Raw genomic sequence first — 25,300 nt, forward strand, 5'->3', positions numbered from 1 at the left:
AACTGGACTTTTGCTTCTCTCACCTTCCATGTTCGTGGCTTTATTTGAGCAGCAAGTTTAGAATAATTATTTGATTATTTGAAAAGGCACTCGGCACCCCTAGTCATTTCAGATACGACAAGCTACTTCTGGGTAAACTTAATCATAAACATGGTATTAGCTTCCACTATTTCAGCAAAACCGCAACCTTCTTTAATTCTGACAAGAGGAGCACTTGTACTAGGACCACATGCACCTTTCCGATTACATAGTAATTCAAGATGGCCTTTCTGTTTCATCATGTGCAGCATTAAAAGACCTTGGTGTTAATTCAGTGTTTCATTTGAAACTCACGTAGATAACATTACTAGGATAGCCTTCTTTCATCTCATAACTATTGCTAAGATAAGAAATGTAGTTAGTTCATTCTTTTGTTGCCTCTAGGTTGGATGATTGTAATGCCTTGGGATCTGGATGTTCCAGTATATGCAGAAACAAGCTCCAGTAAGTCCAGAATGCAGTAGCAAGAGTCCTTACTATATGCTGAAGATATAACCACATCAGCCCTATCTTATCCACACTGCATTAGCTCCCAATCATATTTCATATTTATTATAAAATACTACTACTGATCTATAAAGCACTTAACGGTCGTGTGTTGCAGTACCTGAGTGAACTTCTGGTCTTTTATAATCTGCAGTGCCTACATCGATCAAAAGTTGCAGGCTCTTTGTTGGTATCTTAAATAGTGAAGACTACAGCAGGGGGCAGAGCTTTCTCTTACAAAGCCTCACAGTTATGGAACAGCCTTCCAATTAGTGTTTGGGACTCAGACACAGTCTATATGTTTTAGTCTTGGCTGAAACGTTTGTCTAGTCAAGACTTTTGTTAATTTTTTTTTTTAACATAGGTCTCTAGTTTAGCAAGTGGCATTTAGGATACCAATGACTCCATGGCTAGGAATTTTCTTTTACACAGCAAAGATAAAGTTTTTGTTCCAAGTAAGAAATGCGAGTATAAAAGTTGGATTATTGTAAAGAACTTGAACTACTGTAAAGTTTAGTGCCCTGCTGTATGCATAAACAAACCTCAGCATCCTTTCTACCAATGTCTGGGATTCAGATGCATGCAGTAAAAACCTCCCAGTTTTGGCAGCAAACACTTGGCATTCTATATTCAAATGGGTAGAGGAAACTGAGCATGGGCAAAATGAGTTCTGGTGGCCTGAGATGTTTGTACAATTTCCACTTTATTGATATGCATTTAGTGATAATTGAAGTTTATGGTGTCTTAGGGACCTCCCTCTGCTTGGCTCTGCTTTATTCTTATCCTCCACTAGTTACTTCACTGACAATGTTGCATATAAATCATCTGTTCAGAAGTTATGCGTTAATGTTATGGCTATTTAAGAGGAAAAGGAAACAAAACAAGGAGATTAATTATTGCAATAACATTACATACTTTGGCTTCCACAGAAAACTGAGAAGGCAAAAATACAGTTGATACAGATAATTTAAGAAAAAGTTATTGCATTTGACAAGTTATTAAAATCATATAATGGTTCGGTTAGTGTACTTGTGGGTCTTAAAACTACTCTCCAGTGTGAATGCACTGGTGGACTTGGAGACGTCTATGTTGAGAGAAACTCTTCCCGCAATGTGAACAGTGATACGGCTTCTCTCCTGTGTGACTACGCTGATGTCGTTGGAAATTACTCTGAGTTGTAAAACTCTTTCCACAGTGTGAGCAGTGATATGGTTTCTCTCCTGTGTGAATGCGCTGATGTAACTGGAGATTATTCTGGAAAGTAAAACTCTTCCCACACTGTGAGCAGTGATGCGGCTTTTCTCCTGTGTGAATGCGCTGATGTCGTTGGAGAGTACTCTGATGAGTAAAACTCTTCCCACAATGTGAGCAGTGATACGGCTTCTCTCCTGTGTGAACGCGCTGATGTTGTTGAAGATGACTCTGTTGAGAGAAACTCTTTTCACACTGTGAGCAGTGAAATGGCTTCTCTCCTGTGTGAATACGCTGATGTACCTGGAGATTACTCAAAGTAGTAAAACTCTTTCCACACTGTGAGCAGTGATGTGGCTTCTCTCCTGTGTGAATGTGCTGATGTAGCTGGAGATTACTTTGATGAGTAAAACTCTTCTCACACTGCGAGCAGTGATATAGCTTCTGTCCTGTGTGACTGCGCTGATGTTGTTGGAGATTACTCTGTTGAGAGAAACTCTTTCCACACTGTGAGCAGTGATACGGCTTCTCTCCTGTGTGACTGCGCTGATGTTGTTGGAGATTACTCTGTTGAGAGAAACTCTTTCCACAATGTGAGCAGTGATACGGCTTCTCTCCTGTGTGGATGCGCTGATGTCGTTGGAGAGTACTGTGATGAGTAAAACTCTTTCCACACTGTGAGCAGTCATATGGCTTCTCTCCTGTGTGGATGCGCTGATGTCGTTGGAGAGTACTCTGATGAGTAAAACTCTTTCCACACTGTGAGCAGTGATACGGCTTCTCTCCTTTGTGACTGCGCTGATGGGCTTGGAGATTTTTATGTTGAGAGAAACTCTTTCCACACTGTGAGCATTCATATGGCTTCTCTCCTGTGTGAATGCGCTGATGTCGTTGGAGATTACTCTGATGAGTAAAACTCTTTCCACACTGTGAGCAGTGATGCGGCTTCTCTCCCGTGTGAATGCGCTGATGGGCTTGGAGATTACTCTGATCAGTAAAACTCTTCCCACACAGTGAACAGTGATACAGCTTCTGTCGTTTGTGAATGCGCTGGTGCAGCTGAAGATCAACCTTTTGATTAAAACTCTTTTCACACTGTGAGCAGTGATGTGGGTTCTCTCCTGTTTGACTATGTTGATGTGTTTTGAGAAGAATCAGATTAGTCAAACGCTTTCCACCATCTGAGCAGTGGTTTATTTCCTTCTGCATTTCTTTCTGAGAGGTGTCAGAACTGAGAGCATGAGATGATATTTGCTGAGTATTGGAGTCATTTGTGGGCATAAGAATTTCATGTTTAATCTCTACTGATTTCTGCAGTCTCACAAACTCCTCATAGTGGCATCTCTTGATGTGTTTGTTGAGATAAATTTGTGATGCATAGGAAAGTGGACAAAAGCAGCAGGAGAAGAAGACTTGCAACAAACCGTTGTTTACTTCTGGAGCAGTGAAAGAGAAAATATGAGAAATGCAACAAAATTATAATACTAATGTTAGGAACTCTCCCAATATTTGAGGAGTATTCACTTCTATGTTATTATTATTGGTGAAATTCTAAACTGATGATAAATAAAACTCGGGTTCCTTGAATTATTCATGAGCAAAGACAAACAAATATTCTCATAAAAAACATAATGTCTCTGCATACTCTAACTAAAGTAACAAAACATTAGTACATGATGTCAGCTGCTACACAGGATCTGCACCAAGAAGTTGGAACAGTTTTTCTGTTATTAAGCTGGTGTGGTGAACGTGATAAACATTCATTTATTCATTAATTAAATAAACACTTTTTGCTGGAATCCCTCAACATGTTACTTGCTCATCACAGTAATGCAGCCAGAACAGTGCACTTACAAAGCTGATCTACCTCACCAGTGAGATGCAATTAACATACTACAGGTTTTCCACTGAAAGCCAGTCCACCATGATAGCAGTTCAACCAGCTCCTGTGTATGGTTTCTGCTGGAGTCAGACAGATGAACTCATGGCAGTCCACATGTGGGAGAGCTTCATTCACTTGCCCAGTCAAATTAGGGCCAATCATCAAGAGACAAAACCTCTTGGGACCAGTGAACCTAAATGACCAGGAACCACACAATCTACGGGCAGGTGGCAGCTACCCTGCCTTAGGGGGAGGGAAACACCTTAGTACAAAATCCTTCTGGAATGTCACCAAGAGGGCATCTCTAATCTAGAGTACTGGAACCCTTCCATATGTAAGGGACCGATGCTAACCAACCAAGCATGCAAGAACTTGATTGTGGGAGAGTGCTGTCTGCCAGGACACTGTTGCATAAAACAGGTACTGTTTATGCAACAGTAAGAAAGAGGTGGACTGGGGGGATTTCTGGTACATGCATTGGTGGATGTACATGCACTCTCACACAGGCAGCGCTGCCTCCCAGATAAGATGCCCACTCGAGTTGGGACCATAACAATCTATGCATTGTAACATGCCAGGTGTCTATCATACTACTGAATATTTAAAACCTGAAAACCTGCACCCACACCAGCCCTTTACGGATACTATTGGACCCTGCTCTACAACATACAACATCTTAACATCTTAGGGAGTTTTTCCTTGCCACCGTTACCACCGGCTTGCTCAATTGGGATAAATTCACACATTTAAAATCTGTATACCATGATTTCTATGAGCTACACAAGACAGCTGTGCAGGTTATTTTCAACAATTCGACGTGTTTGTTGCTGACCACTGTTAGTAATCAGCATCTGAGCTAATGCTAATTTAAAATAAAATAATTTAGCCTGTCCCTATCTGGTCCTCCACAGGACTTGTTCTACGGACCACATCCCTGGAGACTGGAAAATCAATCAACAATCACTGCCCCCCCCGCCAAATCAACATTATCCAGTACTACATAAAACCTGACCAGAAGTGATTGAAAAGCAAAATTAAAAACAAAACAAAACAAAGGACAACTCTGTTATTGAAATGTCATAAAGCCATAAAATTCTTGAACCATTAACAGCATTGAGGCCTAGGAGAATTTCCTAGTTCTGTAATATATTTAGAGAACAAGCTCATGTTTGAGATGTCTACATGATGCCCTAAATAAAAGAAAACTAGCAAGTGACCAGCAATTTTACAGTACATATCTACATAGCAACTGCCCCTGCTATAATCTCAAAAGAAAAAAAACCTAAAACATTTTCATTTTGCTGTATCTCTATTTTAAATATACTAACCAACTTGATTTAATAGCTATAAAATATGCTGAGACTTACCCGTCAGACAAGATTTACCTGACTCAGTCGGACATAAATTGCTATTATATTAAAATTTAAAAAAGTGTATTCTTTAGCAGGGTTCTATGTAAGTTAGAATTGACAACTGCCCACATGCTGCTGATATTCTTTTACAGTTTGTAATAATCAGAAATGCGAAGGATTTAGGACAAGTAAGGTCGTTCTGCAAATGAGTACTCTGCCTTCTATAAAGAGATATAGTTGAAAAGAAAAAGTTACATACACCTAGTCTAAAGACATTCAAACTCAATTTTTCACAACTCGACCCAGTTCACATTACCATACATATCTTGTCTTAAGTCAATTAGGTTATCTACTTTATTTCCAGTAGAGCTCATTTCAAAATAATAGTTAAGAAACCTATTTATTTGCATTTTTATTTACTATATCAGAATTTGTTGACCACCTTGCTTAGACCTACATTCAGACCACAGATTTTCTATGGGATTCCGGTCATGACCACTGTGATTGCCACACCAATACTTTCACATTGTTAACTTTAAGCCATTTTAGTACAACTTTGGAGGTATGCTTAGGATCACTGGCCTGCCAGAAGACCCAGTTGCACCCAAGTTTTGGCTGATGTCTTCAGGTATTTTACATGATACTCCATCTTCAAGATGCCATCTATCTGAAATGTACCAGTCTCTTTTCCAGCAAAACACCTCCACAATATGATGCTGCCAACTCCATGCTTCACAGTTGGGATGGTGTACTTAAGATTAAATCCTTACTGTTTTCCTCTATACACAGTGCTGATCATTATGGCCAAATTACTTAGTAAAATGTTTTGTTTTATCTGACCAGGTAAGACTGCTCTAGGTTTGGTCTTCCTCCTGTTTATGACCTGCAAACTTCAGGCAGACCTTTTTGTACTACAGTAGTCTTGGAGTAGCAGCATCTTCTTTGCACCACAGCCTTTCAGGCCATGGCAATATAGGATTCTCTTAAGCAGTTATGCTCACCTACATAGAAATAACATTTATGAAATCTATCAGTCAGGATTTAGGCCTCATCATAGCACAGAGACAGCGCTGGTTAAAGTGGTAAATTACCCACAACTGACCACTGATCAGGGTTGTGTCTCATTGCTTATGTTGCTTGACCTTAGTGCAGATTTTGACACCACTGATCATTCTATTCATCTTGATACACTAGGAAATGTTGTTGGAGTTAAGGGAATGATCCACTCCTGGTTCAGGTCTTATTTGACTGATCGTTGTAAGTTTGTAGGTGTAAATGGTGACTACGCATAGTAAGGTAAAGTTTGGTGTTCCATAAGGTTCTGTTTTTAGCTCCACTGCTTTTTTCTCTACATATGCTACCGCTGTGTAAAATTTTTCATAAACATGGTATTAGCTTCTACTGTTATGCTGATGACACCCAGCTGTATATTTCAGGAAAGCCAACAACTTCTTTAATTCTGACAAGACAGGAGTCATTGTACTAGGACCACATGCAGATAGAAAGCTTAGTGTCACTTCAGACTTTCATTTGAAGCTCATGTAAATAATATTACTTGCAAAGCCTTCTTTCATCTCAGAAATACTGCTTAGATAAGAAGTATAATGTCACTACAAAATGGATGTTCCAGTAGATACATAAACAAGCTCCAGTTAGTCCCGAATGCAGTAGCGAGAGTCCTTCCTAGAACCAGAAAATATGACCACATACCCTTATCCACACTGCATTGGCTCCTAATCACATTTTGCATTTATTATAAAATACTACTACTTATCTATAAAGAACTTAATGGTTGTGCGTTGGAGTACTTGAGCAAACTTCTGGCCTTTTATAATCTACCACGCATACATCGATCAAAAGGTGCAGGCTTTTGTTGGTACCTTAAATAGTGAGGGCTACAGCAAGGGACAGAACTTTCTCTTACAAAGCCCCACAGTTATGGAACAGCCTTCCAATTAGTGTTTGGGACTCAGACACAGTCTATATGTTTTAGTCTTGGCTGAAACGTTTGTCTAGTCAAGACTTTTGTTAATTTTTTTTTTTAACATAGGTCTCTAGTTTAGCAAGTGGCATTTAGGATACCAATGACTCCATGGCTAGGAATTTCCTTTTACACAGCAAAGATAAAGTTTCTGTTCCAAGTAAGAAATGCGAGTATAAAAGTTGGATTATTGTAAAGAACTTGAACTACTGTAAAGTTTAGTGCCCTGCTGTATGCATAAACAAACCTTAAATTTTTTTCCTTAGGTAAAGGAGCAGATCTGGGGTTCACGGGCATGATATTCCTGATATTTACATTTTTAATGTGATTTCTTGATATTTACATCTAGATGTGTTAAACAATATAGAACATGGCACCTTTGTTGGTAGCCCACCCAGTTTTTAAGTATTGGAGCAGATATGAATAACCTTGCTTGTACCTCAACTTCATTCAGTTGTTTGTTTTGGGGGTTTTTCCCTTCAGGAGGTCTTCTTCTTGGTTGTCCGTCGTAGCGACGAAGATCATTTTGTCATCAGAGATGATGTGTGTGTAGATGGCTGGTCAGGCGAATCTTTGCACGGAAAGTCCTATGGCAAGTGGGACAGCGGATGGGGTGGACGTCTCCGGGAGGGTTGCTGGCATGGGTTTTTCTGGCTTGCCTCTTTCGTTCAGCAGCAGCTGTCCGATTTGTCTCACACAGCAAAGAGCCCTTGTGGATGAAGGAGCACCAGGCGTCACGATCCAATGCAGTCTGTTCCCAGGAGGCAGGATTGATGTTAAACGCTTTCAGTGAGGCTTTGAGGGTATCTTTGAAGCGTTTCTTTTGGCCTCCTTGGCAACGCTGGCCTTGCTGGAGCTCGCCATAGAAGATTCTCTTTGGTAGGCGCTGGTCTGTCATGTGTACCACTTGTCCTGCCCAGTGGAGCTGGGTCATCATCAAGATGGTGAAGATGCTAGGGAGGCCTGATTGATTGAGAACCACAGTGTCTGGGATTTTGTTCTGCCAAGTACTTTCCTGAGACTGTTAGTGTGAAAATGGTTCAGTTTCCCGGCATGATGTTGGTACACTGTCCACGTTTCGCGTGCATACAGCAGTGTAGGGAGCACAACTGCCCTGTACACTTTCAGCTTGGTCTGGATGGTGATGACTCTTCGGTTCCAAAACTTGGCATACAGTCTCCCAAATGCTGAGCTGGCTCTCGCAATGCGGACGTTAACATCATCTATTGTAGCACTTTGTGACAATGTACTGCCAAGGTAGGTGAACTTGGTCACTGTTTTCAGTCTCTGACCATTGACAGTAATGTTGGGCTCTGTATAGGGCTTCCCTGGGGCTGGCTGATGCATAACCTCAGTCTTCTTGGTGCTGATGGTGAGACCGAAATTTGTGCAGCCACTGGAGAACCTGTTAACGCTGCATTGCATGTCCGTTTCTGTGCTGCATTAAGGGCACAGTCATCAGCAAAAAGGAAGTCCCTGATGATGTCTGTCAAAACCTTGGTTTTTGCTTGGAGCTTCCTGAGGTTGAACAGATTACCATCCATGCGGTACGTGATGCCTATCCCAACATAACCATCTCTAAAGGCGCCAGTCAGCATTGCGGAGAACATGAGGCTGAAAAGTGACGGCGCCAGGACACAACCCTGCTTGACGCCACTGGAAACTAGGAATGGCTGAGACGCTTCTCCATTGGCTGGAACTCTTGCCTGCATGCCGTCATAGAATTGCTGCACAATGGCTATGAACTTCCTTGGGCATCCATACTTGGTCATGATTTTCCAAAGACCTTCTCTGATGACAGTGTCAAAGGCCTTGGTCAGGTCGACGTAGGTAGAGAAGAGGTCAGCGTTCTGTTCCATACATTTCACTTGTAACTACCGTGCTGCAAACGCCATGTCGATGGTACCGCGCTCTTTCCGGAATCCACACTGGCTCTCTGGTAGAAGCCCTTGGTCGAGGTGAGCGATCAGGCGGTTCAGCAGAACCCGGGCAACAATCTTGCCTGCGATGGATAGTAAGGATATGCCACGGTGGTTGTCGCAGGACTGGCGGTTTCCTTTGCTCTTGTACAAATGAATGATGGAGGCATCTTTGAAATCCTGGGGGGTCATATCTTGTTGCCACATCAGTAGGAAGAGTTGATGAAGCCTCTGTGCTAAAGCTATGAGTCCTTCCTTGTAGACCTCTGCTGGGATGGAGCCTGAGCAGGGAGCTTTGCCACTGGAGAGGAGACATATCGCTTTCTGGGTCTCAAGCAAGGTTGGAGGATCATCCAGTGCTTCATTGATGGGTATTTCGGGGAGACATCCGATGGCTTCATCATTGATGGCTGAAGGTGGGTTCAGGACATTCGGGAATTTTCTTCTCATCAGTGATCAATGTATTCCCATCTGCGCTGAGGAGAGGACATGAGCCTGATGACGTGGGTCCGTACACTTCTTTCAAAGAGTCATAGAATCTCTTCATGTCACGCCTGTCTGCATAGCCTTGGATCTCATCAGTTTTGTTGCTCAGCCATGTGTCTTGTATCTGGTAGAGTCTCTGCTGTACCAATCTGCGTACGCTTTTGTACACATCTTTCTTGGAGGTGGACGTAGGGTTGTTCAGGTAGGTTTGATGGAGAGGGTGTTTCTCGTTCAGCAACTGCTTAATGTCTTCGCTGTTCTTGTCAAACCAATCTTTGTGCTTTCTGGTTGAAAGACCCAGAATATCAGCAGCTGTGTCGTAGACCAGTTCTCTGAGAGCCGCCCAGTCAGCTTCCACGTTCTCGCTGTCCAGAGAGGTGGATTCCAGACAATCATCCAGGGCATCCATAAAAGACTGCTTGGTTCTACAACACTTCATCTTTGTAATGTTTACATGCTTAGGGGCCTTTTTCCCCTGTGGGCGTCTCTTTGGCTGGATACAGATGTTGAGCTTGGTGATGAGACGGTGGTCTGTCCAGTATTCGGCTCCACACATGGACTTGGTCACACGTGCATCCTGCCTGTCCCTCTTCCTGACGATGATGTAGTCGATGAGGTGCCAATGCTTTGAGCAAGGGTGTAACCATGACGTCCGATTACAGGTTGGGAGGAGGAATACTGTGTTGGTAATCAGCAGTTCATGTCCGGTGCAAGTCTGAAGCAAAAGGAGACCGTTGCTGTTGCAGTGACGCACCCCGTGCTTTCCTAGCACTCCATCCCAGGCAGAGCTGTTATTGCTGACTCTCGCGTTAAAGCCACCTAGAATGGAGAGCTTGTCTGTTCTAGGAACATCAGCGATGACAGAGTGGAGGTCCTCGTAGAACTTGGCCTTCACTTCATCTGGGTTGGTCATGGATGGTGCACAGCAGCTGATGATTGTAAGGTGCTTTCTTCCAGACAGGAGGGGGGGGTTTCATGGTCATGAGCCTGTCGTTGGCTTCCTTAGGAAGGCCTGCCAACTTGCCAATCAGCGCGGATTTTACTGCAAAAACGACACCAGCTTCACGGCGCGCGTCGTTATCTCGACCACTCCAGAAAAAGGTGTACCCAGAGCCCCTTTCACAAAGTTCACCTGTTCAGGGGGCTGCCGGACTTCACTGCTGCTCCCTTTCGTGAAGAACGACCATATGGCCTCAGCCGCCTGTGTGCAGGGTTGCGGCTACGGCTGCCAGTGCACCCACACCTGCCGCTTCATTGCTTGCCTGTCGCCACAGGATTTGGTGGTTAGGATGGATGGTAGATGACAAAATGACTTGCGCGGTTTCTTGGTAAAGTGAGAAAGAGTTGCGCATTTCCTCAACCTCTCACCCAAAACCAACTGGGTCTAACAGCAAGACAAGGTCAAGACGGCTGGAGTCGGAGTTTAGTGCAGTGGATGACCTTGACGACCTTTGTGACTCACCATGCTCTTAAAGCGCTCCACGACGCTTTGCTGGGAATTGCCTTTCTGCTCGTTGGCCTGTTAAGTGGTTCTTCCGTGCAGATTGCCGAGTCCAGTCTTTACTATTTACCCATAGCTGGGAGGCTCGTGGAGGATGGGAACGTCTATCTTCCCATGCAAGTCCTTATGACTTCCCCACTGTCCAAGGAGGTGAAATGCTATTGAATTGGTTTAAGAGCTGGTGATTGACTTGGTCAGTCTAAAATCTTCCACTTTTTCCACATGAAGTCCTTCGTTATGTTGGCAGTTTGTCTGAGTCATTGTCTTTCTGCGTGATGTTCCTCTCAGTTAAATTGGATGCATTTCTCTGTAAACTTGCAGACAGAATATATATGTAGACTTCTGAATTAATTCTACTGCTTCCATCATGAGTTGCATCATCAATAAAAATTAGCGGGCCTGTTCCAGAAGCAGCCATGCAAGCCATGGCACTAACTTCACTGTGCTTGACTGATGAGCTTGTACAGTGCTTTGAAAAGATATTTGCCCTGACCCTGATTTCTTCAGTTTTTATGTACATCTCATACTAAATAGTTTTAGATCTTCAAATGCAATACAACATAAAACAAAGGCGACCTGAGTAAACACACAACAGTTTTAATAAATTTTTTATTGAAGCAAAAAGTTATCCAACATCTATCCCCAATGTGGAAAACTATTTGCCCCTTAAACTTAAAATCTGTTTGTGCCACCTTTAAAAGAAATAACCGTCTTCCAAACAGTTCCATGTTTGACTCATCTACCCACAGAACATTCTCTCAAAAGGTTTGAGGATCATCTACGTGTGTTTTGGCAAAATTCAGATGAGCCTTAATGTTCTTCTGGATTAGCAGTGGTTTTCACCTTGCCACTCTTCCATGAATGCCATTTTTGCCCAGTGTCTTTCTGAGAGTCGTGTCATGAACAGTGACCTGTATTGATGCAAGAGAGGCCTGTAGGTCCTTTGATGTTGTCTTTGGCCTTTTTGTGACTTCACGGATGAGTCGTTGCTGTGCTCGTGGAGGAATTCTGGAAGATTGGCCACTTCTGGAAAGGTTCTCTACTGTGCCAAGTTTTTCCATTTGGAGAGAACGGCTCTCACTGAGGTTCTTTAGAGTCCCAGGGCCTTTGAAATAGCCTTGTAGCCCTTTCCAGACTGATGCATTTCAATCACCTTCTTCCTCATGATTTCTAGAATTTCTTTCAACTTTGGCATAGTATGTTACTGGTAAAACCTTTTAAACAATTTCATGCTGTTCAAAAAGTTCTATTTAAGTGTTGATTTGATTGAACACGGTTTGCAGTAATCAGGCCTGGTTGCGTCTAGTCCAGCTGAACCCCATTATGAATGCAGTTTCATACATTTGGGGAATTAGTAACTATGGGGGCAAGTACATTTTCACACAAGCCCAGTTGGTATTGGATAACTTTCTTGCTTCAGTAAATAACATCATATAAAAACTTTACTTTGTGTTTACTCAGGCTGCGTTTGTTTTATGTTAGATTTTATTTTAATTTCTGAAACAATTTAGTACATGAGATACACAAAAACAGAAGAAATCATTATTGGTCAAATAGTTTTTCACAGGACTGTATGTTTTGGATCATGAGCAGATCCTTTCTTTCTGCACACTTTGGCCTTTCCATCACTGAGGTTAATCATTGTTCCAGAACTTTTTTGGCTCATCAGATAACATTACCCTTCACTGGAACTGAAGGGCCCAAACACTGAAAAACATCTCCACACCATTATCCTTCCTCCTCCAAACTGTTGGCACGATGTATTCCAGTGGGTAGCGTTCTTCTGGCATTCACTAAACCATCAGACTGCCAGATCAGCAGTGGAAACCCATTTTATGAAGCTCCCAATCACAGTTCTTGTCCTAATGTTGCTTCCAGAGGCATACTGGAATTCTGTAGTAAGTGATGCAACATAGGATAGGCAATTTTTACATGCTGCAGAAACTTGGCAATCCCACTCTGTCAGTTTGCGTGGTCTAATGTTTTTTGGTTGAGCTGTTGTTGTTCCGAGATGCCACAGCAGGTAATTTCTATTATTGTGAAATGGAAATTTCACAATAATAGCACACCTGCTGTGGCAACAGGCTGGTGGCTGGCACACAAAAGGGAAAGCGCGCTCCTCCTGCAACTGGCGCTATGGTGCTGAAGAGACAGCCCCACCAATGTTTTGGACAGCCGGAGAACACGTGGCTGCTGGGCGAGGCCGCCGACACACACGGCAGGCGGCTGATGATCAGCGCGGCAGCTTTCCACCATCCAGCAGCCGACGGGAGAGTATAAAAAGGCCATCCTCCGCTAGCAAAGGGAGAGAGGGCTCCCAAGGCACGCATGCTAATTTTTTGTGTTTTTTTTTTTTTTTTGCAGAGGATTCCGTCGCAACAGAAGACTCCGCCCCCTGCCTGCACCCGCGGCGATGCCTGGCTGCAGAATGGGATCCCAGCTGCTCGGGAAACCCCCAGCATGGCCCCGACAGCCCCACAGACGACCCCGGCACCTAAGCACTTCACCCCACGGCATCACTTTTGCACACACCCCCTCACGGACTTTAAATAAACTTTCCACGTGTGACACTTAAACAGCCTCCTGTGTCTCTGTGCTCTGCCCACTGCTGGCTAAGTACCCTACACTGCCCAGAGCAGATCCAGCAGGGCAGAACTTTCATAAACAAGGTGACAAAGGTGACATCCTATGACAGTGCGATGTTTAAAGCCACTGAGTTATTCAGTACAACCCATTCCTCCAGCCAATACTTGACACAGGAGACTGCATGGCTATGTGCTTGATTTTATGCACCTGTTAGCAATGAGTGCGGCTGAAATACCTGAGCTCAATATTTCGGAAGGATGTTGAAATCCTATCGTCCATAGGATATCATGCCATTTTCATACAATGTAAGGTGGTATGACATAAATTTTTATGCCACATATTTTGATGATTAAAGTGATGACACTGGCTGCTGGGTTTTGCTTTGGGATTCTGGCTCATACAGTACTGAAATTGCTAAAAGTTAAGTCAATCTTATCAGGTTTAAGATTAAGAAAAATGAATTGCATTTTTTTTTTTTTTACTGGAACCTTACTGTTGAGCTCTACAGAATACAGGAAAGGTTTGCAAAGCTCTGACCACTGTATTTCTCCAGACTGTACATTATATACGTGTATTACTTTATAGATCAGTCATTTAGTTACAGTCTAAGTTTCTAAACTGTAATACAGGTGCAGAAGCATCCTGTATCATTCACATTGCTTGTTTCAGTTAGTAGAAATGAAAATGGAACAGAGTTCTAGCTCAGTGGTTCTGTTTTCTTGTTCAGGAGACCCTTGAAGTATAAAGCTACCTTTATCTCATCCAAGCTAAGACATACCAGACACAATACTTAGGTTTTAAATCATAAAATCTGTTCTTAAGTCCAAATATTTATCATAAAATCCCTAGACTTTACCATTTGTGGTGCACTTTTTGTTCCAGAGGTTGTCAAATGCAGGGCTGAGATCTTCAGCATAGTGTGCTTCATACCACACCAAGAGCTCCTGTCCTGGATTAATGGGTCGACAGCATCGATACAGAATTCCCCCTTGATACTGAAATGCCATAAGATTCTGCTCGCCATCATTATGAGCACAATTCACATACCTGAGAGAATGATGCATGGTGTCAGAAATAGCAAAAAAAAAATAAAAATTCAAAAGAAAAAATATCAAAAATCAGTTATACAAAGTGAGAGTAATCATGGTGCAGGTGTGAATGACAAGACTGTTCCCAAAAACGAGTATTCTTTACCTCATCCAGTTAGCATACATCTCTCTCTTGGCATCTATGTATTCCTCACGCTGCCCACTCCTGGATATCTGCACAAAAAAATATATATATATATATATATATTTTCTTCTGACCTCTCTTACCAACAAGTCGTTTCCACCAACAGAACTTTCGCTCACTCAATGTTTTTTTGCACCATTCTGTGTAAACTCTAGAGACTGTTGTGTGTGAAGATCCTGGAAGATCAGCAGTTTCAGCAACCGTATAACCATGAAATGCATTAGTTTTATCATGAAGACTATTTTGTTGAAGTAATCAACTGTTCAGTGATGGAGACGAGTGCAAAACTGTTTGTGGAAATTGCAGTCCTAAAGCCATCTTCATGCTTTTTAAGTGGTACTGTCCTCAGTAATCTCATTGATCTTTAGGCTGTCCATGTGGGGCCATCCTCAACATCAACTGCAACTCTTGACATGTACCTGCATGATTATATGCATTGTGCTGATTGGATAATTGCATAAATGAGCAGGTGTACAGGTGTTCCTATTAAAGTGGATGGTGTAAGACAAAATGAAGACCGCTCAAGGCAGCAAAATTAATGCGAAAATTTTTATTTAAAAAAATACATACATGGAAGTTAGAAGAAGCGCATTATAATATTCCCTGTAGTTGGCACACTCCTTCACCTATAATTCACAATACAGGACTTCTAATTGGAGAGAGACTCATCTCTGATAATCAGTGGGAAAATACAGTGCAGTATTTGCCCCATCCTCATTTCTTCTGTTTCTGTTATCTCATACTAAAATTGTTTCAGAAATTTAAACAAAATCTAAGATAAAACAAAGACAACTTGAGTAAACACGAAATACAGTTTTTCAATCCTTATGTTATTTATTGAAGCAAAAAAGTTATCCAATACCAACTGGGTCAGTGTGAAAATGTATTTGCCCCCGTAGTTACTAATTCCCCAAATCTATGAAACAGCATTCGTAATGGGGTTCAGCTGGACTAGACACAACTAGGCCTGATTCCCGTCAGTCTGGGAAGGGTTACATTGCTATTTCAAAGGCTCTGGGACTCGAAAGAACCACAGTGAGGGTCATTATCTCCAAATGGAAAAACTCAGTAGTGAACCTTCCAAGAAGTGGCAAACCTTCCAAAATTCTTCCAAAAGCACAGCAACTACTCATCCAGGAAGTCACAAAAGAGCCAAGGAAAACATCAAAGGAACTACAGGACTCTCTTGCATCATTAAAGGACACTGTTCATGACTTAACTATCAGAAAGACACTGGAGGAAATGACGTCCATGGAAGAGAGGTGAGGTGAAAACCACTCCTAACCCAGAAGAACATTAAGGCTCTTCTTAATTTTGCCAAAACACACCGTGATGGTCCTCAAACCTTTTGGGAGAATGTTCTATAGACTGATGAACCGAAAGTGGAACTGTTTGGAAGACAGGGGTCCAGTTACATCAGGCGTTAACCAAACACAGAATTTCATGAAAAGAACATCATACCCACGGTCTGGTCATCATACCCACGGATGGGTATTGACGACACGTTTATTTAGCGAAATCAAGAAGATATCTAGCTTGCCAGGTTCCTCCTCCTCCTTTTACTTGCAGCTTAGGTTCACGCTGAAAGCACATGCTGTCCCATGTGGCCACTCACCCAATTAGTGATTTTCTACTTTTCAGAAACAATTTAAGGGTAGAGTGTACAGATTTTAGCAAGTTTTGGAGGCAGCATCTATTACACCAGGCATTTTTGCATTCAGTCTAAACACCACTGCTTTATAGCCCAAGTATGTAACTAAAATGTTCCAAGTTTCTTGTCAGTTTCTTGTGTTCATTAAAGAAAAATGACATTCCCAATATCTTCTGGAAATAAAATTCCATGCTACAGGAGATTCGCAAGTTATGCCAGCAGCTAAACCTTTCAGGCATTTAAACACCATAAGCAGGACTTCAATGCAGAAAAGGTTATAAAAGCATAAAGTAGCTTTACAGGTTTCATCAAGCTCCAGGGCAAAATCAGTAACCTTTCTGCAAGCACACTTGGTACCCAAAATCCTACTTTAGTAATTATAATACATTTAAAATAACTCACCACCCAAGAGTAGCCACTGTTCATAGCTTCCTCTCGGTCTACCAGCTCTCCTTGGTAGGGTCCGAAGTGTGCACCAACTGGAACAGTCTCCCCTTTATTAAACACTCCCAGGCCTGCATCAGGAATACCGGACTTCTGAACCTCCAGACCAGGAGGAAGAGTTTGTCTGGCTCGGTCAGCGACCCCCATGGGAACAGGAGTATCAGTGATGAAGAGCGCCGGCCCGTGAACCTCACACTTTTTGAAGAAGAAGGATTTGCAAACTTCACAGTCTGGAAGGAGAGAAAACATAACTGGAAGAAACGATCTCCAAAATTATTTAGAAATCTGGAATTAGACACAAGTTTTAAAAAGGAGTTGCAAATGTCACAGTAGAGCCACTTTTGAGTTCTCCGAGTCATACATGCAAGGAGAACATGAGAGACCACACCATACAGACAGTAACCCATGCTCAGGACTGAACCCAGGACCCTCGAGCTATAAGACTTACAGCTTCTGTAGAATCAACATAACTGCATGTCCAGTCTGCAATCCAGCCCGTTTTCAAATAATAATAAACTGCATACAGCTGCATTGAAAGGTATTTACAGTTCATCAGCTGACTTATTTGTAGTTATTTTTTAGTTGTAAGCATTAATAAAACGTAAAAACTGGTCTTTACATTTTTATTACTGATATTAAATGAAAATATAAAATGAGACCACATTTTCTGCATAAACGGTAAAAAAGTAGTGTAAACACTACTTAAAAGGTCTCATATCCTACATTGTCTTCGTTTATCTACAATAGTGTGTATTTATCAAACCTGCCAAGCCTTAAGATGAAATATACCTGAAAGCAGCGATTAAGGGGGCCAAGCACTTTCTGTCACCACCCTTAGCGACAGAAGACTAAAAGCCATAGGGACGATCACCACTTGCATCCACGGAGATATTCTAAATTTGAAGGTAATAAGTCAAGCCATTGCTGAGGTTTTGCTTCTTAACTTTAGGTCATGCTCTTTTACTGTTGGTGTATTTTAAGTGATAACTTGTATCAGTGTACTCTGATGTTAAAAATTTGGCAGGTGTGAAAACGGATAACCTGCTGTAAAATGTCCAGGCAGGGCTAAGCTGCTATACAGTGACCGGATGGGGCTAAGCTGCTATAAAATGACTGGGTAAAGCTAACCAGCTGTAAAATGACCGGGTGGGGCTAAGCTGCAATAAAATGACTGGGAGGGGCTACGCTGTTATAAAATGACTGGGAGGGGCTACGCTGTTATAAAATGACTGGGTGGGGCTAAGCGGCTATAAAATGATTGGACCAATATCTAAACTAAATAATCAGAGAGAGAGGCTCATATATAAATGACTCCCTAGTGGACATTTAGTGCACTAGATAGTGTGTAGGGTAGAATAATCAGTGGGAGTGTTACTGAGCTCCAGAGTGACCCCATGTCTTACAGAGGAAGTCTTTATCATCAGCTTCTTCCACTTTAATGGAAGAAACTTCAGGAATGTTGTTCAGGTCGTTTCCACCGTCACAGATATTCAGCTCCAGCATCTCTTCTTTCTTCACACAGACTTCTAATATACACACACACACACACAGAGATTCTTACACACACTGTCAAAAATCCATCACAGAAATCCAGAATGAGACATTTACAGAGTTCAAATAAATTCATATCAGTAGAAAGCAGACTGACGAGGTGTGAGCTTCATATGGACTCCTCCATTCTGCTGGTCCACAGGGGGGGCCTGTTCCATTGAGCCTGTTTCTATTTTCACGTCCTCAGACAGCTAAAGATGAAGCAAGAGTAAAACTTATTCAGCAAAGTACATCAACCGAGAACATTTTTTTCATTTAAATCAATTATGATATAGTTTGAAATCTAACACTATCTCTTTACAAGTGTGACATGTTAATCATATTTTTCTCTCCAATAGTTATTACCTCAGAACTGTTATCAAATATTAACGATATAATTGAACACAGACTAGCTCCTGAATGATAATTTACTATATTAAATTTTAACATTGTTGATTAGCAATCAAACACTAACTGAAATGATCTGAGCATCCCTCTCTGTCTAGTTTCTAAGTCTAAGTGTAAAACGTTTAGCGATTTAGCAGCGTTAAACACACCGATGAGCTCTTTTAAAACACTGTCGTAATCATGACTGTTGTCTTGAGCTGCATCTCAAATCTAAAACTATGACCTGACATTCAAAAAGGATTTACTAATCTACACAGTTCAGTGGACTGGTATGCAAAACAGATCTTTCAGTTGGTTTGAAGGCAACATGAGAAGTTCTTTTTAAAATTCAAACACTAACTGTAAATAGGAAAAGCTGTTAGTGTTCGTAATCAGTAACAGTTTATATAAGAAAATATAATCCAACACTTGGGGGTTAACGTTAGATTTATAGGAGGAGTTGAACCAGGTCCTGCTCCACCCCGTGGACTTTTCTCACATAAATCCTGAGACTGTTAGACACATCATTGAGTTTTACCTGTGAAGGATCATCAGCCTGAGACGTTCTGGAGGAGTGTGGTCCGTCACCTGCTGAACTCATTATAACAGATCTGAAAAGAGATCAATAATAATAATAATAATAATAATAATAATAATAATAATAATATAAAGCTTTAAATATTCCTCTCATTAATTAAATTTTATATATGAGTGTGTGTGTGTGTGTGTGTGTGTGTGTGTATATATATATATATATATATATATATATATATATATATATATACACACACACATATACACACACACACACACACACACACACATACATACATACATACATACATACATATGTATAATATGATAAAAAGTGAATACAAATTTTTTCATCTAATGTTTTCATCTTCATATTTTAAACATGTAAATAAATAGGTTAGCTACATACAAAAATGCCTCGCTCCGGCAGAATTACACATCTATCCTGGTTAGATAAACAGTGCACTAGATAGGGTGTACACGTTATTATTTAATTCCTTATGTAGTGCACTTAACCAGTGAAGTAGAGATTCGTTTGGAATTCGGACACACAGCTACTGTTTACCTTACCTCGGGGTTTTAAAGCAAAATGAAGTTTTAAATCCTCAACCACAGACACAGTAATGTGTATTTTATTTCGAACTGGATCCAATCTAACTATAAAACTCTATCAGAAAAAAAAATATTTGGAGATTATAAAAACAATTCACGTGCTCAGGCGAGAAAGCTTTTGTATTTGCAGCGTCTTTTTCTTCCTGTGTTTTTTGGCGGTTAGAGAAGCGGATAATGGGCGCGTTACCGCCACCACCTGGACTGGAGGGTTTGACGGAGGCCTAACAAACTTCCACTCAGTGTCGGCCACGGGGGGGCGCCATTGGGCCCGGCCCGATCACCTAGATCACTGTACCCCATCACCTCTGGCAAGCACCCCACCCCACTCCCCCGCACGCAATTGTAGCCGCTGGGACTCAGTACCACGCCACTGTGCCCTATATTAACTATTTTTTGTAAATTAATTTAGTTTTACCATAAATACTGATTATGAATGAAGACTAGAAGTTGACTAGAATGTATTATTATTATTGTTGTTGTTGTTGTTGTTGTTGTTGATGTAATAATTCTTGGCAAAGGTAATATGAAATGTGAGCCTCTCTTTACACTACTCACAACCCAAAATTAACCCGCCGCCACCACCTTAACTGATCTTTATTGTGAGCATAGAATAGGTCCCAGTCGACTGCTGTGTAACGTCACCTTTCTTTTAATAGCACTCACTAAGCATTTGGGCGCTGAGTGGAGACACCTGTTGGTTAAGTTTAGCAAGCGGAATTTTCCCCCCATTCATCCATTAAGCATTTCTTCAACTGCACAACTGTACAGTGTCTTCATTGCCTTATTTTGCACTTCATAATGCACCACATATTCTCAATTGGAGACAGGTCAGGACTGCAGCAGGCCATGCTCACACCCGCACTCTCTGCTTGTCGCAGTTTCCCCTTTAAGCAGCGCGCTGGAGAGCATGTGGGCACACGTGCATGAGCAAGGTGCACGAGCACCTGCTTCTCGTTTGTTGACACTCATGACATTGTGTTGATTGGACACGTGCGTTTATGTTTCTGTTATGTCTCCTCCCTGTTCTGTCATTGGCTATTGTTTAAGGTGTGTCTAGATTGGTGTCAGCCGTCAGCAATTAAACGCGCTGATTATGTTTGTATATATATCGCGCGCCTCCCAGCACACGGCGCGGAATATTGTAGTAGATTAGAATAGTTAAGATACTTAGTTTAGATTCCTTACGATAGTTTACCTCAGTCATAGTCATAGTCCATGTTATGTTCCATGTTAGTTTAGTTCAGGGGTTCCCGAACTTTTCCAGGGCGAGGCCCCCAAATGGCATTAACATTTGACCGAGGCCCCCCTTTTGCAAGATGTCTTTAAAACACATTAAAAATACAGACTTCTGAATAGATCCCCCTTTTTTTTTAAATTAATAATTACCTCTTTCATCTTTACATTACATTAGGAATTGATTGTGTGTGTGTGTGTGTGTGTGGCTGTGTGTGTGTGTGTGAGTGTGTGTGTTTGTGTGTGGCTGTCAGAGTGAGAATCGTGTATTAATTTATTTTTCACACCAAATTGTTGAGGCCCCCCGGGCACCCCCTGGCAGCCCCCACTTTGAAAACCACTGGTTTAGTTCATTGCTGGTTTTTCTGCTCCCAGTTCCTAGTCATTGTTTATGTTTCTTGTTTTGTTTCTCGACCCTGTTTTCTGTGACCGCGACCTTGATTTGATCGCTTTGCCCGATTTATGCCTGTTTGCCGATTGCCTGACCTTTTGCATGTTTTGGATTACGTTTATGGATTACGATTTGGATTTACCTGCCTGTGTCTCCGTCTCCCTTTAATAAAACTGTTGAACTGCACTTGCATCCGTCCCTATCTGCGTTACATCTCGAGACGTGACACTGCTTATGCAACTATGCGCTTGTAATCTGGGCAGAATGTGGTTTGGCGGTTTACCGGTGGCAGGCGCCCTCGTGCATGACCGGTATCTGAAGCTTGCATAAAATCATGCCTATTTATAGGCCTGCCATGATCAGGTGACGTGGCAATTAAGCGCGTCGTGTGATATATAAATGACACCTGTGAACCACGCCTTCAGCCTTATTATCTTCACTGAGACTGCATGTCGGTTGTGTGTGTAACGTAAACAAAAAGATTCTTAATTTCCTTTTTTTCTCAAAATCTCTGGACTTTTCTATCCCTTTAAAAAAAGAGAAGGAAAAAAAAGAATGAGAAAGAGAGAAAGTATCAATGAGAGAAATCAGGATGTGTGTTATGCCTTACTCCCGTTTCATCAGGGGGGGACACACTTTCTGTGTGAAGTGTTTAGGGATGGAGCACCCCACGCCAACCCTGGAGAGGTCTGACGTTGCGCACTGTGAATGCCTTACATTAGACAGCTCCGCTTGCGACTTGCGCTCTTCTCGGCTGCAGGGAGTTGGGTTTCAGAGCCTCGCAGATCTGTTCGGCCGCTGCCGAGGCAGCTAGCCGTCTCAGGTCTGGAGGATCTCGTATGGATCTGGGAAAGAAGCCGGAGATGAGCGGTGCTCTATCTCTTGATCTGTCTTCGGGGTCTGGCTCTCCACTGGATTTTGGACCTCGCACTGTGACTCCTCCTTCCGCTATGCAAAGCCAAAAAAAAATAAACAAACAAAAAAAACCCACACACACAAAAATAAAAGATAATTCCTCTCTGACTCCGAGTAGCCTGAAGGGTGTGTTAAAAACTGAGAGCAGCATTTGAAGAGCTGCCTTAAGTGATTACTAAGGCTGGATGAGCTTTTTTTCTCCCTAGTGAAATAAATCACTCACATTGCAGAAAACTCCCCATTTTTTTCAGAAGTGCATGACAAAATATCAGGCTTCTGGGGGAGAGCATGCATAAGCAGTATTTATAACCCAGCAATGTCGGATTATTTGGCCATCACGGGGAATGAACGGCATGGCTATTTAGCTATGCTGAAGGTGAGGAGGCACTTGTGAGCTACCTCTCTACATCGACTGCAGGTAATTTGGGGGGGGCAGCTTTGCCATCCAAGCCGTGTTAGTTTGGTGGGCAAAGCCTATGCGTCAATGGATTACTCTTGCTTGTGGGTCGCTGCATACAATGGCAGTGTTGCAGGCCTACCAAGCAGACCTGCTAAGTGAGCTTGACATGCGGTGGCATTCAACCAGTTCCTTCCCTGTTGTGTTCAGTTCACCCGGGCATCCACGAGTGGAGCCGAGGCCAACGCTAGTGCAAGGGCGACGCATAGTCTGCTACTAGGCCTGATATGAGAATGGTCATAAAGGCCAAGCAGACAAAAGAGGAGTGGTCCTGAGGGGCTGTGGAGGGATGTATCAGGGGACATGAGGTTGTTAGGGCAGTTAGCCCCCAGTGCGACTGTGGGGCCTCACCTAGCCATGGCTGTCCCAAGTTTTCAGTGTTCTCTGGTCAGCGAGCTGTCACAGGGCAACGAAAATCTTTCCCTGATGCTTTCCCTCCAATAAAATGTGGAAAAGTTAACGTCACTAAAAGACCGTCTGGCAGCGTGGAAACTATGACAAAATTGTATGTGCTCAAATGGCAACTTTTTGTCTTGTGGTGTGAGGAACGTCAACTAGACCCAGTGAACTGCATAATAGCTACAGTCCTGGAGTTCATACAGGACATTTCTCAGCAGGGTTGGCTCCTCCTACAATCAGGGTTTACGTGGCCACCATTTCGGCCAGCCATGCCCCTATTGATGGAGCCTCTGGACGGCAACATCCTCTAACTTTGAGGGATATGCGTGGTGTCAGGTGGCTTAAGCACATCTGCAGACTTTTCTGTGGTCCTGGAAGGTCTGTCAGGTGCCACATTTGAGCCCTTAGTGTCAGCCTCTGTGAAGCTTCTGACTCTATAGGTAGCTCTTCTGCTGGCCCCGACACCTCTCAAGCGAGTAGATCTACAAGCTCACTGTTACGCCTTCCTGCCTTGACTTTACCCCTGGATTAGCCAAGGCCTTCCTGTATCCTAGGCTGGATTGTATTCCTAAAGTGCCTACATCTGCTGCCCAGCCAGTAGTGTTGCAGGCTTTCTGCCCTGCTCTGGTCCTCATATCGGAACAAGAGAGAATGCACCTGCTGGTGTAAGTCAGAGCAGCTGCTGGTCGGCTTTGGCGGCGACAGCAGAGGTGATGCTGGGAGGAAACAGTACATCTCTAATTGGATAGTGGAAGCTATCTTTATCGCTTATAAGGCGCGCGGTCTTGCTATGCCTCTGGGCATAAGGGCTCATTCCACTAGGGGGTTTGCCTCCTCAAAAACTTTGTCCAAAGGGGTATCTTTACAGGATGTGTGTGCTGTGGCGGGGTGGTCTACGCCGCACACATTCATTTGATTTTACAGCCTGGAAATACATTCTGGCCCAGGCTCGAGTGTCTTGCAGTGACTCTCGGGCTCGGGTCTTTTTGAACAGGCCGTACCCTCAGTATGACGGAGTGGGTATTGAAAATTGAAATGTTGTGGGGGATTTGAAATGGGCAGAACGTGCAAGAAAACCAACAAACATCTTGCAACTGAAAGAATATTGCATGGAAGAGTGGTCAAAAATTCTAGCAAGCCTGGTGGAAAATTATGCAAAATGCCTACAAGAAGTAATTTCGGCTAAAGGGGGCAATACTAGCTTCTGAGGCCAAGGGTGTACTTACTTTTTCCACAGAAGAATATCCCATCTATTGATACTTCTGTTGAACAAATGATTGAAAAATATATTTTCCTTATGCTTTTGTTCAAGTATATCACAGTATATACAGTATCTCCCAAAAGTGAGTACACCCCTCACATTTTTGTAAATATTTGATGATATCTTTTCATGTGACAACACTGAAGAAATGACACTGTGCTACAATGTAAAGTAGTGAGTGTACAGCTTGTGTAACAGTGTAAATTTGCTGTCCCCTCAAAATAACTCAACACACAGAAATTAATGTCCAAACCGCTGGCAACAAAAGTGAGTACACCCCTAAGTGAAAATGTCCGAATTGGGCCCAATTAGCCATTTTCCCTCCCCGGTGTCATGTGACTTGTTAGTGTTACAAGGTCTCAGGTGTGAATGGGGAGCAGGTGTGTTAAATTTGGTGTCATCGCTCTCACACTCCCTAATACTGGTCACTGGAAGTTCAACATGGCACCTCAAGGCAAAGAACTCTCTGAGGATCTGAAAAAAAGAATTGTTGCTCTACATAAAGATGGCCTAGGCTATAAGAAGATTGCCAAGACCCTGACACTGAGCTGCAGCACGGTGGCCAAGACCATACAGCGGTTTAACAGGACCGGTTCCACTCAGAACAGGCCTCGCCATGGTCGACCAAAGAAGTTGAGTGCACGTGCTCAGCGTCATATTCAGAGGTTGTGTTTGGGAAATATACGGATGAGTGCTGCCCACATTGCTGCAGAGGTTGAAGGGGTGGGGGGTCAGCCTGTCAGTGCTCAGACCATACGCCGCACACTGCATCAAATTGGTCTGCATGGCTGTTGACATTACATCAACACAGGCCTCAGTATAGAGGTGAA

General features: G+C 42.6%; 1 protein-coding gene across 2 annotated transcripts in view; it reads right to left on the reverse strand.

Annotated features, from left to right (window-relative positions):
* LOC108266882 (zinc finger protein 585A) overlaps window positions 1-19,991 on the reverse strand; it is a 32,100-nt gene extending 12,109 nt beyond the window's left edge. The window contains exons 1-8 of one of the 2 annotated variants that reach the window (XM_017470702.3): window positions 19,773-19,991; window positions 19,207-19,279; window positions 18,400-18,493; window positions 18,155-18,277; window positions 16,710-16,981; window positions 14,618-14,685; window positions 14,280-14,470; window positions 1,574-3,152 (exon numbers count right to left, since the gene is read on the reverse strand). In XM_017470702.3, the coding sequence (XP_017326191.2) occupies window positions 1,574-3,152; window positions 14,280-14,470; window positions 14,618-14,685; window positions 16,710-16,981; window positions 18,155-18,277; window positions 18,400-18,493; window positions 19,207-19,269 (2,390 nt within the window). In that variant the 5' untranslated portion in view covers window positions 19,270-19,279; window positions 19,773-19,991. The remainder of the gene's footprint in view (window positions 1-1,573; window positions 3,153-14,279; window positions 14,471-14,617; window positions 14,686-16,709; window positions 16,982-18,154; window positions 18,278-18,399; window positions 18,494-19,206; window positions 19,280-19,772) is intronic. The other variant, XM_017470701.3, reaches the window with a different exon arrangement.
* Window positions 19,992-25,300: the final 5,309 nt, after the last annotated feature.

This window comes from Ictalurus punctatus, chromosome 6 (assembly GCF_001660625.3).
Source record: "Ictalurus punctatus breed USDA103 chromosome 6, Coco_2.0, whole genome shotgun sequence".
Classification (NCBI taxonomy): Eukaryota; Metazoa; Chordata; class Actinopteri; order Siluriformes; family Ictaluridae; genus Ictalurus; species Ictalurus punctatus.